Source organism: Clupea harengus, chromosome 14 (genome assembly GCF_900700415.2).
Source record: "Clupea harengus chromosome 14, Ch_v2.0.2, whole genome shotgun sequence".
Taxonomy (NCBI): domain Eukaryota; kingdom Metazoa; phylum Chordata; class Actinopteri; order Clupeiformes; family Clupeidae; genus Clupea; species Clupea harengus.
In genome coordinates, this window is record NC_045165.1 from 29,194,904 (window position 1) to 29,215,453 (window position 20,550).

Genomic DNA, 20,550 nt, shown 5'->3' on the forward strand with positions numbered 1-20,550 from the left:
CCTCCATCAGACCCCGTTCTAGCCAACGTTTACGAACATTAAAGAAAGAGCTAGCTCAAATCAGGGCTCTCAAGTTTTGAAGTGAGGCAAGAGTGACATATCCCCCCCCCCCCCTCCCAGCCAAGCCCCCATTCCGCCCGCCCCTCCCCTGCCGTATGCCCACAGACCAGCCCTGCCCCCCCCTCCCCCCATATTATTATTAGTGTTTTGTTGTTGTTAATAATTGATCAGACTTGCAGAAAAGATTTGACACATGGCACTGACAATTCAACCAATTACTAAGTATTTATTCAGATTGGGAGAGAGAGAGAGAATTATGACTTGTGTTGTTTATTGTAGGTGTTTGTTGCTTTTTTGGACTCTTGGAATCTTTTTCGGTGTTGGTTCCCATTATATATGCCATAGTCATAGAATTGGATGTATTAATTAGGAAAAATTGTATTCATGAACATTGTAGTCAACCTTATGCATTTAAATGTACCTTGACCTCTTGCACACTCATCTCTGCAGTCACTGGCAAGTCAAAGTTTTTGACTGCGCTGGTTGACTTCAGTGCCTGCTGTTTGGCCTGATGCCCCTTACTGCCTATGTGCCTTGTCACATCCCGCACACCTGGATGGGCACAGGAGTTCCCTTGGCGGCAGATAGAGCACCAGTAATATGAGCTGGTGCTTCCTACAGTAATAAATGGCCATTTAGAGGTCCATTCACTATTAAAAGAGGTCTTGTAGGTGGCTGCTCCTGGGACTATTCTCCCTTTTGTTCTAGCCATCTCCTCCACTGTTTCTTCCACTATGTCTTCCACTGTCTCCTCCTCTTCCACCTGCACCATCTCCTCCTCCTCCTCCACCTGTACTGTCTCTTCCTCCTCCACCTGTACTGTCTCTTCCTCTTCCACCTGTACTGTCTCTTCTTCTTCCACCTGTACTGTCTCTTCCTCTTCCACCATCTCCTCCTCTAATGTGTTTACGTTCTCTGGGCCTAATCTGGCCTTTTTAGGGGGCTTTCCTCTTTGGGCGAAGGACAGGATGCTTATTTGTTTTTTACCTGACATCTTTGAAAGACAGATGCAATGATTAATGCATCCATGGCCAGGATATTTATAACATGCTAGTATGCCTAATGAGCTCGCGATTCACAACTTCACGTGAAGAAGCCTCGGAATCTGAATAGAATGTTCAAGCAAACACATTTACAAAAAATAATGCCCATAACATCATTGAATATTAAGGGCTGCCTCATATTCGTTCGAATTATAGGCTATATATATTTTTAATAGGCCTACTCGAATTTATTATAGCCTATTAACGAAGTTCGGAGTCAAAGCTATAGTGAAAAGGCAAACTGTGTTGGCTACAAACACTCATTAAAAACTGATGCTAATTATCTGGGAAATATTCTCTAACTGCAGTCAAGTTGTCATTGCTTGTGTCAAACCATTGTGAATTTGTTGTAACATTAAAACAGGAGACGACTTGCTCTTTGTAGAAGACTGATGCTCGGAGCTCCAGTGGTTTCCTCAGGTTAACGAAACTTTCGGAAGATCAGTCGCGCGCAATTCCAGGATGCTTTATTTTCATTGGTTGCTGGATTAAATCTTACCCAGATACAACAGATACAAAAGACACTTTTTTTTTCTGATTGGCTATTTTTTTTTTTTGATTGGCTGATAATTGGCACCTCACGGCAGAACTCCAGGGGATTCGGGGAGACGTGCTTGATTCCTCCATGGTGAGGGCAGCGTGGCCAGGTCATGTTTGTGCGCTGCGGCACATTAAATAGCCTAGATTTTTTTTCAGCGTGAGAAATAAGATGTGTGGCGGGAGTGCGTGATTAAAGACCGAAATGAGTGACTGTCACGCTCAATGCGTGACACTTGAGAGCCCTGTCAAATAGTGTTATGACCAGGAAGTTAGCTAATGTGTAGTATGATGCCAATATTAAATTTGTAAATTTGTAAGTAAATTTGATTAAGCCGTTTCGCATTATGGGGCAAAAGACCATATTAGTTCTAAAGGTTAAGCTCCCTTCAGCACGATGTCTGAAATGACTCAGACAAGAGGCTGATATTACAAAAATAGCACAGCAGCTATAAAAAGTACAGTGTATAGGATTTAGGAGGATCTATTTACAGAAATTGAATATAGTATTCACAGTTATGTTTCATCTGTAATTACAAATTGTGTTTTCGTTAGCTTAGAATGAGCCCTTCATATGTACAGTACATAGAGAGTGGGTTCTCTTCCACGGAGTCTACCATGTTGCACTGCCATGTTTATACAGTAACCCAGACCGTAAAACACTAATTATTAATACAAGGCACTTGATTAATATATCCTTAAGTCATTAACAGTGTTTCAAAATTATCTCTATCACACTGTCTCTAGAGAGGGCCTTTTGTGCTTTTATGGCAATTTATGGCTTTTATGGGTTATCCTACCCGCTTGGAAAGGGAGGGGTGAAAGAGGGATATTCAGTTGGTTGCAATCTGCAACCTTGCCGCTAGATAGCACTAAATGCATCTTTGAGAGGCAGGGCCTCGGAGTCCTTATACAGGACCTGAGGAATCATATAAAAAAATAATAATAGTAATTAAGCACCCAATACCAAGCACCACTCTGTCGGTACACAGTAAGCCCGATATGATTTTAGTTTAGTTTTAGGCACAGCAGATCAAACCAATACAAAGACAAACAAATTACAGAATGCCCATGCCAGGGTAAAGCGCTTAAGACTAGCCAATGATGCAAAGGCTATCCATAGGTAAAAACTATTACACATCGGCCAGCCTGACAAACAGACCAAACAACAACAAAAACTACAGATGCCTTTCTGCAAGAAAATGTGAAGTGTGATTGCTCAACAGTAGCAGGCCCTTGCCCCGCAAATGACAGATTATTCAGCCCCAACACAGATCATTAGGTCTATAAATATGACCATACAGCACACAGTAGCTATGAAACCGTATTCAAAATTTGTTGACAGTCTTCATTTATTGTGTGCAATAAGCGACACCATTTTCCTGATCCAGGCAAAAATGTGATCTTCAAAGGGACTAAACTGTCAAAAGGACCGTGTTACCAAATCCTCCATGCTTTAGGCCTAAGTGCAAAGAATGTCAACGACAAGAGGACCTATTAGATGGCTATTGTCCTGTTCTAGTCTTCTAGTTTTCTCATGTGTCCTGCTGTAGTACTAAGACAAGGAATAGACTGCACCATAACATTAGTTAGAGGAAGCTGACTCGTGACAGTGAGTGGTGGTGCACCCGTAGAAATAGAGAAAAGGCTGCTCATACATGAAAAGAAAGTCAAAGATATGAATTTGTTCTCAACATCGAGATATTGCAGGTGAATTTGGTTGGTAATGTAGTACACAGTAAGGCACACATATTTATTAATAAAGTTATTAATTAATAAGTGGACTTATGAATTAATTACAGAGAGGATTGACGAAGAGCAAGAGCTGCAAATGTATGATTAATTCCGCTGTTTGCAAGGAGGAGAGAGGGTTTATTCCCCTTCAGGCTGTGCTCATACATACCGTCAAGCAATCTGTTCATTTCAGTCATTTACTGAAAGTTACTGGGCAATAAAAACGGTTGTAGGGAATATGATCCATGTCTAGTTCTATTTTCTAACTTCTGTGTACCAGATTTTGCAATGATCACATTGCCTTATGTAAGACATGCAGATAATAGTGTCTAGTGGTCAGTGTTGTGCATGAACGCGTTCAAAAGAACGCGTTCATTGAACACGTTCATTTTTATGAGAACGATGAACTGAACGCAACTTCATGACAAATAATGAATTTGAACGGTGAACACGTTCATATTATCTGAGGTCCAGTGCCACTGAGGTCTAGCTAAAACATTACGGAATGTTTTCCTTCTAGTGAGGAAAGACGCTGTCTAAATTGAATGCTTGTACCATGTCGTTGCTCAGTACCTGTTAAAAAGGCCATAGTAATTATTTGTTAAATTGCCCAGACAGACCATGTTTCGGTAAATGACCATATTTGGTAATTGCGTTGGTCATGTGACTCCACTTCTCACGGTGTACCCTAGGTGTACAATGTACAAATAGGAGTGTTACAGGGTTTACCTATGCTAACTTTTGAGCGGTCTTTCATTTAGTGTACATGCCCTTGTTGGATTTTTACACACTGTCTGATAAAGTTTCCGACAGTAAAAATCTCACCTTTCTGTGCAAATTATGTCCTCCTGAAAAATTAGCAATAATTAAAAAAAAAAAATGAAAATGAACTGACTATGAACTAGTTCAGAATTGAAATGGTGAACTATGAACGTGAACGATTCATGTTTACTTGTATGAACTGAACTTTGAACTAGTTCATGAGAGGTGTGAACGTGCACAACACAGCTAGTGGTGTTTTTAGTCATGACACTGCATTTAAAAATGTCCCTTAGCTTGCTAGCTAGCTAGCAACCAGACTATAAATTCTGACAGTTAGCTGAAATATAGTATTTTCTTCCTCAAATAAGCTCACTGACAGTCTTAGGCTCAAAATGGTCACAACAATGGTGGCATTGGATGAAATATAAAATCTGGAAATATTAATGGCTTGTTTTAAAGCAAAATCTCTGATAAACAGCCACATCTATTGCTGACATCGGGTGAAATACATATAAATGGCTTGGTTTGCTGTAAACAGCTTGGGAAAATATCTGATAAACCGCCAGATACAATGGCCAACGCTGACATTGGGTGAAATGTAGATTTTTATTAATGGCTGGTTTTCAAAATCTTTTATCTCACCCAGACAGATTTGTAAACGTAACGCTGGCTCTGGGTGGAATATAGACGGTTATTAATGGCTTGTTTTAAAGCGAAGTGCTCTAAAATCTTTTGGTCTAACTGCCTCTGGTCTATAACTGGAAGAGTGAGTGATGTCACAATGTTCAACTATGCATTTCAATGGGAAAAAGAAGGGATGAGAATCGACACTAAGAAAAACAAAAGGGTGCAGAGAGCACTACACAGAATCAGTGGCAAAAGGTGTCCGGGTGCCAAAAGGGGTCCGGGTGATGTAATATTGGCTTTCGAACGACTCTTGAGTGACAGTTGCTATACCAACGCTAGCATTACGTCATCCGGACACTTTTTTGGAAGTGACAGACTTGCGCTGCATTAAATACCTCAATAACGCAATTTACCCCAGAGCATCTCCCATTATACTTCTCTACCTGAGACCAGCGTGCCTGTATTTGACCTGCTATAAACCAATCAAAACAACCATGTGCTTGATGTTTGACTGTGTTAGGAAAGTTGTTGACTGGCTAGTTTGTTATAGTATCAAAGTAATCAAATTTCTGGTTCGCGCTAGCATCTTGTTAGCGATTAGCAATTCCTTTGTTGTGTTGCTCTAAGAAAGTCCTTAATGTGTTGTGATTATTAGACATATATGACGGCACCCACATTTTCACAAAACAGGGAATTGTTTGCAGCACCTTTAACTGTAGAGCACAACAGAGTAATTGCTAATCGCTAACGAGATGCTAGCGGCGAAACCTGTTGAAATTTGCTACAGGATACCTGCAAGGCAGGTGTAGCTAAAACTACAGCTTAGTCTCTTAACATTGTGCATAAAAGGACACTATGTAACCCGGACACTTTTTCAGTCAGATAGTAGTCAGATCAGTCTCAAGAGTTGTTCGAAAGCCATCAGCTGCTTTTTAGTCGCTTAATATTGGCTGCCAGTCTCCTGCAAGTAAGCACATAGGTTTAGCCACTAGCATCTCGTTAGCGATTAGCAATTCCCCTGTTGTGCAACAATCTTAAGCGACAACAAATTAGCTGATGTCTTTTGAACGACTCTTGAGACTCACTGACTGATAGCCAAAAGGCGTCTGGGTTACGTAGTGTCCGTTTAGGCACAATATTAAGCGATTAAAAAGCAGCTGATGGCTTTCGAACGACTCTTGAGACTCACTGCTAGCCAAAAGGGGTCCGGGTTACGTAATGCTAGCGTTGGTATAGCAACTGTCACTCAAGAGTCGTTCGAAAGCCATTATGACGTCGCCCGGACCCCTTCTGGTGCCCGGACACCTTTTACCATCACAACCATTCATACAAGAGCACTACACGGGATCAGCGGGTGGCAGAGTTGCAGCGGGGTTGAACCTTTCAAAAGCACTAGGAGGAGAAGTGATAAGGGGACTCTGGGTAATGTAGTCTATGGTGAGACCACCTACAGCACTAGGAGGAGAAGTGATGCAAAAAAAATGGGTGGAATAAGAATAAATAAGAGCATTTCCGCAAGAAAATGCAAAGTGTGATTGCTCAACAGTGGCAGACCCTCGCCCAGCAAAAGATCGATTATACAGCCTTTACGTAATTATTATGTAATCTGGAACACGAGTATACAGCACACACTAGGCTTCATGATTAATAAAACCGTGTTCATAATGAGTTGACAGTCTTCTTTTGATGTATGTAATAAGCTACATATCCAGATCAAGTAAAACATTTTATCATCTGTTTACTAAGTTCAAGGTCTAAAGTGTGACTTAAGTGTTACAAAATACAAAAATGTCAATGATCCCTATATTACTTTGAAATCCTCAAAGTCAACGTCACTGAGTCTGCTGCTACAATGGGTGCAAATGAAGATACGGACAAATACTAGTGTCACTGTTGAAAAATCAGAACATTTGATTGGATGTAGCAGTCGGAGCAAAATAGGCTTTATTCTATCCACACCGAAGTGCACCTGTTGGTATTACAAAAGAACCATCAGTAAGACTGAATAAAATGTTATGAATGTCTCAGCCTTCACATATGATGGAAAAAAATCACAGTTCAAAATTTAAAGTGCACAGAACCTCACAGCAAAATTTGTGGCATTCTCATTGTATGTTCTGCGGTGGCAAAGTGCTTATCAATCGACAATTTCCTCTTATGTTTGACCACAATATTGCATGTGGTGCAACATAGTTTCCCTCTGCTTTCGTGAAGAATGCCAGGTACTGCTTTTTGCGATCTTTTGCTGTTATTTTGGTGGGTTAATGTGAGACATTGGACTCACACATGTGTGCTGCAGCTCTCAAACATAATACGGAAGTAAGGCGGAAGGGAGGGAGTTGTGTGAGACGACGATGATTGGTCAAATTTGCGGGAATGTTGCGGTGATTGGTTACAATTGTAACATCAAAACATGAATTCAAGATATGTATATATATTATTATACGGCTCTTCAGAATGTTCCAAAAAGTTCCGTTGATTTGAATGGGCCATCCCAACGTTCGCCGGTGAATATTTCCTGATATTCACCGCTGCGAAAAGATATTGACCGCTGTCATTGCCAACGGGTTTTGTGCTTCTAATTCACATCTTTCATATCATTCCGCAAGTAGTCCGGTCATTTAACGTAACAGACTCATTGTAATTTGAAGTCAGCAAGTAATGGGTTGCTACGCAACACCTGAAACTTAAAAGTTCTATTTGCTTGAAGAACTATTTATTTCTTAGCGTAAATCACGAAACGGCAACTAAATCATTAAAGAGAGGTATTTTGGCGGAATATCTTCTATCGTTTTTGGCAAGTAACAGTATAATAAGCGGGATAATGTATTGTCCGTCGGTCATTATCCAAAAATAAATCTCTTCAGTACGAAACAACACCCCTCCGCTGCGCGTCGGGGTGCTGTTCGCCCCGTCGGGATTGATTTTTGGATAATGACCTCCGGACAATACATTATCCCTTACATATATACCAGCGTAGCTATGTCGGGTATCGGACAGTGTCAAACATCTGCATTCAATAATGAATTAACAATCTATAACTTCAATTTAATAATGGATTCACATGACAACGCGAACGTTTGCCAATAACACACGCCGTCCGATAATTAACACCGTTACTATAGGATGCTTATTATTCATTATTTCATTGTATTTGATCATTTTTTTATATTAGTTTAGCTAACATCATCATATATTTATTTTGTTCGACACCACAATAATTACCCTTTTAATCTAGTTGAATAATGAACACTTTTTACATCTGCTATACAACATTTTAAACATATAATTAAAGACTATCATTAAATGTTTTATTATGAATGTAGTCATTAAGCCTTGGACATGATTGATTTGGACAGCAGATTAAGTACCTAGAACTCTACACATTCTTCACGTGGACATAGCTATTGAGCCATCACCGAGGCACGGCATACTGTAGCGCTCTCAAACGTCTCCCTCAACATTAAAGAATCCTCCCAACAGCCCTGAAAGAATGTGGTTAGCTTTGGAACTGCTAACAGGTTGAGTCTTGCGGGAGCTTGCAGATAGTACAAGAACAGAACTGTATCAGATGTCAGATGCCAGCGGGAATTTAAGGAGGCTCACTGTGGCTGAATCTCACATTTATACATACCTCAGGGGAGGTCTAGGCTCTGGGTTCTATAAAGCGCCTTGAGACAACTTTATTGTTTTGGCGCTATATAAATAAAATTGGATCGAAATGGAATTAGTCTGTCTACTTTCAACAGTGAATCAATTTACAGAGAACGTGTAAAAGTTGTCTTTCAAACAGCACAGCAGTGTATTCAGGACTTTTTAGATGATGAAATAGGCATGGGTATGGTTAGAAGGTTTGATTTCTGAAGAAGTGTTTTTTGTGTATTTTGTAAATAGGGACTGCCTAATATGAATGTGTTGCTTACATTGTAAAATGGGTACTGTTCCCACAGTAACTGCGATCTTTCCAAAAAATATCTTGAATGTGGATATGTGTATAGCCTAGGTCTCACTAAACACAAAAAAACATACCTGTCCTAAACAGAAGTCTCCTGTATGCGAGCTCATGGTTGATAAAGATGACAGTGGCGGTGAAAAGAAAATGGTCATATTTTGGCGATGGTTACTCAACAGAGAATTGGGGTTTCCGTGTGTTATGCATTTCAAGGGTGTTTTTACCACGGTTGTTCAACCACCATGGTTAAGAGTTGAACTTTCACGCTTTTTTATGGGTGTGGTTTCAAAGTCATGTGGTAACATGCTAGGAATGAGCATAAGGTTTCTGATGTCAGGGAATTTCTGTCTTCATTCGAATCTCTCCCCCCCTTTCCTCAAAAAAGTTCACCTGTATTCTTTTTTTTCTTTTAAGTTTCCGGAACTGATTCTGTATCTGATGTCAGGGCAGAGTAATACAGTAATACAATATTCCGTGGGGGGGGGGGTTCTAGGGGTTGGATATAAGATGGGTTTTTCATCTTTATCGACCATGAGCTCATCACATGTTTGGAGAGGTATGTTTTTTTGCATATTGTAAAACCTAGACTCTACACATGTCCACATTCAAATATTTTTGACAATTACTGACCTGTTTTGGGCTTTGGGATACCAATGAAGTTCTAAGTGAACACTCCTGCAAATGATACTCTGATTGCAGCTTGAACAGTATTGAAAGGCTTCTGCCTGACAGTTGGTGTGGTGACACACTGAACAAGTCATCCGACAGGAATGCCCCCTAACCTGCTATAACCTGTCAAGCTAAACTCACAGAAATGACTGCAACCTAAAAACCCCTTCACATTTTATATCCTATTCTAATGCTTGTTCTGGAGGTAGAGGTATATGGCTTTTGTCATGTATGGCTGTGGGTGAACAATATTGAGACAAGGCCCTGGACCCTTTAGAACGGTAGAAGACCCCTATGTTACAGCTCAGACAGTTCTCCAAGAGGGGTCACGGGTGTCTGATCCAAAAGTCTTACATCTGTGTGATTTCGTTGCCCTAACAGCAGAGCCTCTACATGGTCGGTGCAGTAATGGCATCACTCTCTAGCCTGACCTGAAGGAAACGTCCTGGTCTGACATAGGTTGACATTTTATTTTATTTAACAGATTGTCGGGACCTAAGGCATCAATGTTACCTAGCCATACACCTAGCCAGGCAGCCTCTCTCTCTCTCTCTCCCTCTCCTTTCTTATCACATTGCTAATGCCTATAATAATACTGATAAAATGGCCATATTGCCTTCTGTTAAATCTACTACCCAAAGGTATCTCCTTTTCTGTTTCTGAAATTGATGTCTACTAACAAAAATGTTCTCTCTCCCTTATAGCATGTTCCAATTGCTGATGGAAGTGGAAACATTGCTCCTCACCCCCACTACTCCTCATCTACGCATATGGACAGCCAAACTCTACCCACTCACTGTTCTTTTCTTTCTCTCCTAATCTAGACTATCTTCGCTATGGGACGCTGCTGTAGTCTCTCCACCCGGTCTACCTGTAGAAACCTTCGGCCAATTGCACCCACCGCCACGCACTGCCGTACACTTACTCTACCTCATACCCTATGCTAGCATTTATATACAATATATATTATTGCCACCATCGACATGTTTCTCTGTTCCTACTCCCTTTACCCCTGTAACAGTAACCCTACCAGCACAGTGTATACCCACTAAACTGGTCTTGTCTGTATTATGTATTTACCACCGGATGTCTGTATATATATATTATGTACATCTACCAAATGCAGGCTATGTACAACACCTGTTGTTTCCCTTCCCCTTCTGCCACACAACCCTCCCCCCATCCCCCCTTCCTATCTCCACCCGGCTGATCTCAAGCAGATGGGTTCCCCCTTATGTGCCGTGGTTCTGCTTAAGGTTCCTTCCTGACTTAACAGGGAGTTTTTTATTGCCCGTGTTGCCATGGTGCTTGCACTAAGGGGGTTCAGGCTCTGGGCTCTGTAAAGCGCCTAGAGACAATTGTATTGTTATGGCGCTATATAAATAAAATTGAATTGAATTGAATTTATATATGGGATTAATTTAAAGTAATTAATACCAAATCCTGTAATTAATTCGATTTTTTTACAATCGCTTGACAGCCCTAGTAGACTATTGATATAGCTATCACACTAAATTGACCTTTATAAATAGTGCAAATAGTGATTTCACATATCACATTATATCTTTAAATGTTTAAAATAATGAACCTATTTTAAGCATTTACATTATGTGCATAATATGATTACCCATCTGTTCTTGGGAAAATATACATTTATAAGTTTCTCGTCGATCACTTGAGTTCTCAGAACAAATTTCACTTTGCACTTTGTTGGTGACTGAAAGCACATAATGTGAGCTTAGGTTACAGGTACAGGTTAAGACATGTTAAGAGTGTGAATCCAAAGTCTATGACTCATTTGTCAATTTGAGACAGCAGGTATTCTAACCATGTTCTCGCCAATTGTCAACGTATTTATAGGGTTGTGATTTGTGTATCCAACTAATTGTCTTGAATGTTGAGCCAATTGGGTAGCCTTTTAGATTTATGGGCTTTTTGGCCTTTATTTGGATAGGACAGTGAAGTATTTTTGGACAGGAAGTGAGGAGGAGTGAAGAGGTGGGAGAGGATCGGGAAACGACAGCAGGCCGGAATCGAACCTGTGTCCCCGCGGGCATTGTAGGCTGTAAATGGGGGGCTTATTGGCTCGCGCCACAGTGCCTTTTCACTTTTTTAACTGGATATGTGAATGCACTATTTTGGAAATTACCTAAAAATTAGGTACTGTTGGGTAAATACATCGCTTTCAGTATTTGGTATACCACAACTATAACTGATCACTGTGTATCCAACGTAGTTTACACCGGTTCAAAATAAATTATTAAATCAGAGACTAAAATCAAAAGCTGGTAGCCAACAGGAATGCCAATTACATGTTGTGAGTGCATGAATTAGTTTTTGCAAATTGATAGAAACAGCATACGTTTATTTTAAACATTATGGAGAGGGATACAAGTCAATTATTGGAAAAATGTTGGAAGAATCACAGATGATGACTGAATAGCAAACATATTAACAAACCAGAGTTGGTAAAAAAACAGGTCCTCCTTTTTTGAATGTAAAAAATGCAGGTAATAAATAAGACAAAAAAATGAATGGCCTCTTTTCTATATGAAGCAAACCAAAGAGGTAGCTGTGTCTGGACAGGCACATATATAGATGGATGAGTGTTACTGATGCTAACATGCTAGCTTGGGGATGGACGAGCCCCCGTTTCCTTTTTCTCCAGAAGTACCATCTGTAACAGTCTGGCCTCTATTAGGCCAGGATGAATGAGGTCCTTGGGACCCAAACACAACCTCAATAGAAAGAGTTGGACAAAAGGAACTTTTAAAATGCCTGTCTGCACCCCACGTAGTTTGAATTTAAAGACTGGAAATTATACACTCCCCCACACTTCTTAACCAATCGGTACAAAGCACACCCACGTGAACTCACAAACAACCAAATACAGGATGCAAATCATTACCACATAAATAAAAAAAAAGACTAAAATAGAAGAACAAGAAATGTACAACACTGAAACCTCATGTACTGATTAGATAAATCAGGTCAAATCTGACTTGACCTGCAGATTTACATTACATTAGCCGTCAGATTTCAAGAGAATGTTGAACCCATTTCCACCCAGCACTGCACTGTGAGGAAGTGTATTGGATGGACTCGAATCGGATGAACTCCAACTGCATGTTAAATATCAGAGTGGATGACCAGGAGAACAGAGTAGTTCTGCTGACACTGTGTGGTTCACCGAGATCTGAATCCGTCCCTGTTCAGTGCAGTGTGTAGGAGTAATCAAGACACCTCACATCAGCTCACAGGGATGAGAATACATTTCTTCTGGGGCTAGCATTATAGTATGCTACTGTGAAACATGCAGACAGCCATCTGAGCCCTTCACACAAGTGCTAAAGGTCACATTATTTAAAGTCTTACAATATGAACAAACATGAATCAATCATGTCAGCCACAAGGTGCCAAAACCTGAAGACAAGAACTGAAAAAATATGTAACTTAATAAAACAAAACTTCATGTCGCTGAGGAGGAAAACACTGTGACCCTCATCCCTATACACACAGTTTTACAACAAGATGAAACGTAAAAACACTGGAGTACCAAAATAGATCACTGGTTAAAAATTGCTATAATCTTTACATTTTTAACTTCACCCACTGACTCAAACGCTCCCATTTAAGTCAACTAGCCAACCATGACTTCTACTTCTGGGATGACCAATGCTCATTGCATAGCATCATCAGTCTCTCTTCGGTTCCATTGCAATGATGCAAGTAATGCTTTTGCATATAGGAGAAAAACTACCACTCCCACTAAAGGCAGTCCAAGAGTGGTCAATGTATTCTCCTTTATAAAAGTAAGTCAATATCAGTTGTGACTCAAATGTGAACAAACTGCAGCATGATTGACAGACAACTGAAAAGCCCCCGTCTCATTCATCGTCCCAATCTGCATCAAGGTGCCATCTCTGGATAAAAGTCTGGATAAGCAAGAAAAGGATTAATCATCTGACAAACACCTCACTTAGCAAAAAAGGGAAGAAAAAGAATTGATCCAGAAAGGAGGAATAGATGACACTGTGAAGGTTGGCCTAAAAGGCACATTTCATGCCAGGAACTCTTCCTGCCTCTTGGCTTTCTGGTAACCTCCATTCGAGGGCTTGTGCTCATCCAGTGCATAGCTTCCTTCATCTTTCTTCTTCATCCGATAGACCATGAGTGCAACCAGCATGACTGCAAATGCTAAACCCACAATTCCTCCGGCAATAACACCTGCACACAACAGAACATTTGTATTAGCACTATCCATCACTTCATTATTCATCATTGTTTTCTTACACAGTGGTACAATGTGCCATGTACCATGATAACCAATGATATACTTTGTCATGTTTATTGGTAAGAGGGGTAGTCTTGCCTGCCAAAACTTCCTTCCTTTCCAGAATGTTCTGGTAATCAGATGATCTCTCCAGAGCATGTTTCGTATTGGGGCTCCTGATTTCATTGTCAAAGCCAAAGTCTTCATCCTTGAAGGAGTAAAAAAAAAAAAAAGTGTTAATTTTCCTGAAAATGAGAACATTTATTTTGACTGAAATAGTAACTCATACACACACAGAGGCCCTGTTTATCTAGAGGCTTACGAATCCCAAAAGATGACTGCAAACCTCCCCTAAGGAGTCAACTACTCAAAGGGCACAATGGATCTTTCCTGAAGATGCAAATTCCGGGTAGTCTTGAACTGGTCTTTAAATAAAAATGTCCATATTTATGTATTCATTTGAACGTGAAAAACGTGAACATGGGGTGGGCTGAATCTATATACACAAATTTTGCATTTCCTCTGCTTTTAAATCAAGCCTTTGGAATTAATTTCCAAAGTGATAACCGCAAGCGGTATTTAATACAAACCACGGGCATGTATTACATTTGCATGAGTGAGAAACATTTATTGTTACAGCTTTAGTGATTGCTTGGAGAAAATGTCACGAACGAATTTTCTCTAAGAGATTGAACATGTTCTGGATGCCAGACAGGGCTCAACAGTGTGACCAGTTCACTCACATGTGAGTAAAATGTCGGTTTGTAAAAAAGTATTTAGGCACACATCTAATAACGTTAGGGCTAAATTGGCCAATACCTATACACCTATATTTCAACGCATCACGCTAAAACTGGCTCCCTCAACTGGCTACCTCAAGTGGCTTATTCACGGTTGCATTAAGGAAACTAACAAGCGAGAAGTTAGTAGTCTAAGATGCAAAGTAAAACCAATTTATTCAAATCACCAGCAGTGTTCCACTCGTGGGTGAGTAAATGAGCGGATAGCATAGAATGGTTAACATAACGTAAATCAAAATCACCAAATGGACCGGAAAAGAATAGGAATACCAATGAGGAATGTGCCAGGAAGATGATCCGAACGAGGAATTCCACAACTGAAGGAAAGGTACAAGTTTAGCCTTAACTGTCGGAAGGATTTCGAAAATCTAGCAGTATGATATTCTGGAAGTTTTGTAGGGATGCCCCTGTGTCCCTTACAGACTGCATCCTCCCTGTCTCCAGAAATCCGCATGGGAGGCACAATGTGGTGGTCACAACGTGCTAGTGTGGCATTTTTACGATGCAGGGATGCATTCATAGGGAACGTGTCCGGTCACAGCCCAACAATCCATGCACTGTACAATCTACTGTGAGCAGGCAGGTGGACAGGACCACTCAGGGTTACAAATGGAGCATTGGTGTTTGGTGTTTAGTCACCTCCAACAAGGATGCTTTTTTTTGACACATGTGGGTGGAAAGGTGTAGAATGGGCTAAGGAACTTTTTCTCTGTGCTCCCAAATGTTGTCACTTGGTTGCACTAGTGCTCCTTAAAAAAGTAAGCATTGAGCCCTCCCCGAGACTCAAATGATTTAGACAGACCGCCTTTCAAGAGACTGGGAGCACATTGCACACTCATCAGAAATAGGCTAAAAAGAAGTACGGATATTTAATCAGAATCCAAAAATCCTGCTATAAGTGGCTCACTTTCACTGTGCCAGCATTGAGCTTTGTGTTTTGTCAGAACGCATTGAAATGCATAATGTCTCCCAGTTTAATAACCGATCTCCCTCCAGCACTATTCTTTGCTTTTTCTTTTAGCCGTCTCGGCCATGTTTCCATCGAGCTTTCCCAACAGAACATACTAAATGATTTGAATAAGGTTGTTTCTAGCTTTCCCAACAGAACATACTAAATTATTTGATTAAGGTTGTTTCTAGCTTTCCCGACGGAACATACTAAATTATTTGAATAAGGTTGTCTCTAGCTTTCCCAACAGAACATACTAAATGATTTGAATAAGGTTGTCTCTAGGTTATTTACCAACGGAACATACTAAATGATTTGAATAAGGTTGTCTCTAGCTTTCCCAACAGAACATACTAAATTATTTGAATAAGGTTGTCTCTAGGTTATTTACCAACGGAACGTACTAAATGATTTGAATAAGGTTGTCTCTAGGTTATTTACCAACGGAACATACTAAATTATTTGAATAAGGTTGTCTCTAGGTTATTTGCACCTGAATTCATTGACATCATCATCATCGTTAGCAGATCAATCATCATCGTTAGCTGATCACCTGCAAACACTAAAGCAACTGCTGTTGCAATATTGTAGCCTGAGCTATTTTATTATTATTATTTTACTACTCGTTCTTTTAGACCTTCGTAAATCAGGGACACAGGGACAGAAAAACTAAAAGACTGAAAGAAACATAAATGAGAGCTTACAAACACCTAGGGCACACGCAATTATCAATTTCCCCAGGGAAATTCCTCAGTATGTGTTAAATTACAATAAAAAAAGAAAGATGTGCTTACAGGCTTTGCCATGTCAACTCCACTCCTGACTTCTGGGATAATGTTATCCTCCACAAAGTTTGAGTCGGTGTCCTTGGTGGGAGAAGTGCTCATGACACCATCATGTGATCCCCCCCATTCTGAACTAGTGTCCCCAGCAGAGTCTGTGGTGGGGGTTATTGGGGTCCTGTCATCAAAGAGCTTGCTGGTTATTGCATCAAAAACATCCTCTGGGACTGTGGTCCCATCTTCTTCTACAATCACTGGTGTTGGCATAGTTTTATCTTCCACCTCATCATCAGAATCTATGATGGTCTCTTCCAAAGTTGTGGTGACAACTGTGATTGTTTCCTTAGTGCCTGATACCAAGGCAGTGGTATATTCTTCAATGACATACACAGCTGTAATCCCTCCCCCAGATTGAGGTACTTCATCAGCAGACTGGGTAGTTGCGTTTTTTCCTTCCATAATGTCATAATGGTCAACACTAGTGGTTTGAGAGGGCAGTGCCTCTGAATCGGACCTTTCCATGCGAGGTGTAAATCTAGTGATTGGAAATAATGAGACGGAGCTAGGCGGCGTGCTGGCAGCAATTGGAGTCTGCTGTGTAGTTCTGAGCGGTGCATCTTTTCTCCAGGAGATTTCAGTGACATTGGTGAGAGTGACAGTGCCTCCTTGATTATTAGCAACATCTGTGGACGAAAGGATTCAAAACAACTGAAACCTTTAACTCAACAGTGTGTGTCAGCACAAGGTACAAGGTCATTATTTAAAAAAAGAAAATTCTCAGGTATGTGAAAGGTCAGCATATGCTTACCATCCTGTCCTAAACCAGAGCCTGAACCAGAGAATTCCAGGTCATCTCCAGATGTGTCCAGGTCCTCTGGGACACTGGCAGAGTACTAAAAGGGGAAGGAAAACAGGACAAGTGAGGTTTCTGGGCTTGAGACTGACAAAGTTGACAAAATAATTGACCTTACATGAATTGGCGCCATCTGATTGAGGATGGTACCTATCGTACCTACATACATTAGGTCATCTCTGTTTACCAGGTGGGCCTTTTTGCCATTTAACTGCAGAGGGGCCATGAACTAGGGTAGGTGATCTAGAATTACATTGAAAGCAATGGACAAAAATATCTGCACCCTTAGTAAACACGTCCCACGCCCTCATCTCTAGGGTGTTCGAACAGTTCAAACGCTATAGCCTACAACAGGACCGCAGAGTAATCATACTTTGGAAACATTCATTCGTTTTTTATTTTAATTTGTCTTTTAGTTTTTATTTTAGTTTACTTTGAGTTTTACAAGTGGATAAGTAGTTGGCAAAGTAATTTTTATTATTGAGGAATTGACTAGTTTTTGTTTAGTTTTTCAGGTATTATGAAGAAAGCCTTGATTTAAAGAGGTTGAAAAAGGCAGGATGAAGGAATGCATGACATCAAATATGATGTATATGATTCATCCTTGGTCCTTTTTATTAGCATAGTGTCTCAAGAAGTCAAACCGACCAGGACACAGTGGTATAGCAACCACAGAGCAGGGGAGGACGAAAACAAAGCTGATTCACCTGCAATTCTAATTCTTTTTAGTGTGTGTGCTATTGTTCAATGTAGTTTTTGAAAATTGTCATTTTTATTTCAGTGAACAAATGTATCTTTTCACTGCTTCTTTTAGTTGTTTTTAAAAGTCCAGAGAACAAAAAAGTATAGAACTGCTGAGGTCAGACCAATGTCTTTTTTGTATTGTTTCTGAACAGAAACTAGAAGATAGAAGTAGATCCAGTCCAAATGTTGGCACTACTGTGAAACAACATTGAAATACAATAGTTCTTGTATTCATGCATGTGAAAGTAAAGTCAGGTAAAAAAAATATGAGCTTTCATACACAATTTCTCAATTACATGACATGTCGTAGATTATGATAAATCGATTATCAGACAGGGAAGATAGGCGGATTCCGACCATTTTTTATTTACCCACACGCACGCAGCCACATTACACACGCAGGGGCACGGCATCTAGACTGTGAACTTATCTTGAACTTAGAAGCAACAATTCATTACAATTGTCGAAACGATGAAGCTTAAGTAAAGTAGACTATATTAATTTGTTGCCTCGCTCTAGTAGAAGGCTATAGTCTAAATGCTAATCTATAGAGATGACTATCTCTCAGTAGGCTATCATGTATGGGTGATTAGCTTTATTCTCACATGGTCTAAATTAGAGGGCGCACTAACAAGGCAACAACATAGGCATTTAGACGTAGGTATTCTTCGGCAATTCGCAAAAACGCCAGAATAAATCAATTGCTAAACTCACCGATAGAGCAGATAACCACGAGCAGATGTAGAAAACAAATGTCCTTGTCAAGTGAATCCTCATGTTTCTCACGAGATCTTTGTTACAGACCTAACTTTACTGTCTTCGAAGTTGCGTGTTTACTTTGAAATAGACCCTGTGATCCTTTCGCGTTGCTTTCCTTTGAAGATGTTTCGGGAGCTTCTGTTTTAACGCGCTAAAAGGACCAACCACAACCGTACTAAACAGAGATAAAGCCCTTTTCCTTTTCCTCTTCCTCGTCGTCGTTGATTAACCCTTTTCCTCTGAACTCCACCCTCTAGGCTACACCAAAGGTGAGAAACAACGGACCACCCTTTATCCAAATTTGGTTACATCCGCCAATACTATTCATGTTGACTTCTAAAGCCTGAGTTTGCGGTGAAGGTAGTAGGCTTAAATCATGTTCCTTGTCTATTAACATTAATGGCACTACTAAACTAGGGCGGTGTAATCTCGGTGAAAATGGCCAAGCTGGTTGTGTTGAACGCTGGCAATAAATAAAAAATTCAGCCGAAGCATGGATATAGGCATGCCGGATATATTTTGGATATGGGCATGCCGGATATATTTTGGATATGGGCATGCCGACATTTTTCAGGACTGCCCAATCACTTCACTGTCCAATTCTTATTTATCCATCTGGCAAATAAATATAATTGCTGCAAATATTGGAACATTACGCCTAAATATTTCTGCATTAGGATGGAAGCAAGAGCAAACGCAAATGTTATGGATAATGCAATGAATCTATCCAAAGCCGAATCTCTTTACGACAGAAGAACTATAGTAATAATATAAGATTTCTGTAGTATTGTATAACACTTCTATGATTCTTCCCATCTATAGTGTTCCTATAGTGCAGTCTTATAGTACCATTGTTTTACCTATACTATTTGTGTAGTACTCTATCTGTATTAGTTACTTGTAGTTTCAATAGTCATTTTATGATATTTTGTATAGTTTTCAGTGGCGGCTGGTGACATTTTTTTTGGGGGGGGGGGGGGCGCAGTTGGGCGGCGCGGTTAAAATAGCACTCCACAATCAGTGTGTTTACATGATGGTATAATTCGAATCTTTGCTTAGTCGGACTATGCTATCTTTTGGGGCAATTGCTATTATCCCAATATACATGGCAGTGAATAAATCGAATCATTGGCCGAAAGCATGTCATATCCGATACGATAGGTGGCGCTGTTTTCATTACAACTAGTGGTGATACAGCCCGTTCCGCTTGACCTCTTCACCACTACCAATAACAACAACAGTTGATTGAGCATGAATCGCGTCTGTTCATCGGTCCAGAAATGCGTGTTGCCTCTTGGGTTGTTTGTTTGTTTGTTTGTTTCTGCTGGGCCGATGTGTTTATAAGTTACATTATTCAAAGGTGAAAGATAAAAGTCGAGAGAAACGCATGCACATTCACACACACACGCGCGCAAATAATGGGTTACAGCCAAAACGATGAGAAGAAAAGAGGTTGAGTAGAATACAAAAAAAAAAAAAAGCTTTATTTCAAGAACACACAGTGCTCAACACTATCCAATAACAACCATCAACAAACTGTAACTTTGGGCATGAGAGGTTCAGAGCAGAATGGTTTCAGAGGTTTACAGAATAAAACAGGTGCCCACACCCTCACATGAGAGGTTTAGAGCACAAGAGATTCAGAAAGAGATATAACATTTTACATTGGGTGTTTGACAAGAGTAGGCCCCACTACTTGTAAAGAAATGTAGCCCTCCTCTCTTTCAAGTTGGCAAATCTCTCAATAACTCTCTGGTTAAAGTCAATCATGTCTTCCCTCACAACAGCCAGCATACAGTCAAGAAGTTAATTGTTGTTCCCTTAAACACAGTCGCGCTCTCGAGATGCTCTTTCAGTGCACTGTTAAGTGAGGCAACGACGTCCACCAAGCCACGGAATATCCCTGGGTTATCAGTTCTCGCGCTCTCATCATGACCACGCAGGGCCAACTCAAATGCACCACAGAACTTCACACAGTCTATTATTCTTGAGAGAATGTGTCTGTT

The 20,550-nt window shown here is 40.3% G+C and overlaps 1 protein-coding gene across 1 annotated transcript; it reads right to left on the reverse strand.

Annotated features, from left to right (window-relative positions):
* Positions 1-11,714: 11,714 nt before the first annotated feature.
* LOC105888537 (syndecan-1) lies at positions 11,715-18,865 on the reverse strand. Its single transcript, XM_012814274.3, has 5 exons — positions 18,500-18,865; positions 16,997-17,081; positions 16,201-16,871; positions 13,757-13,865; positions 11,715-13,611 (listed from the first exon to the last, which is right to left on the reverse strand). Exons 1-5 carry the CDS (start codon positions 18,560-18,562, stop codon positions 13,445-13,447), a joined length of 1,095 nt encoding a protein of 364 aa, XP_012669728.2. The 5' UTR covers positions 18,563-18,865; the 3' UTR covers positions 11,715-13,444.
* Positions 18,866-20,550: the final 1,685 nt, after the last annotated feature.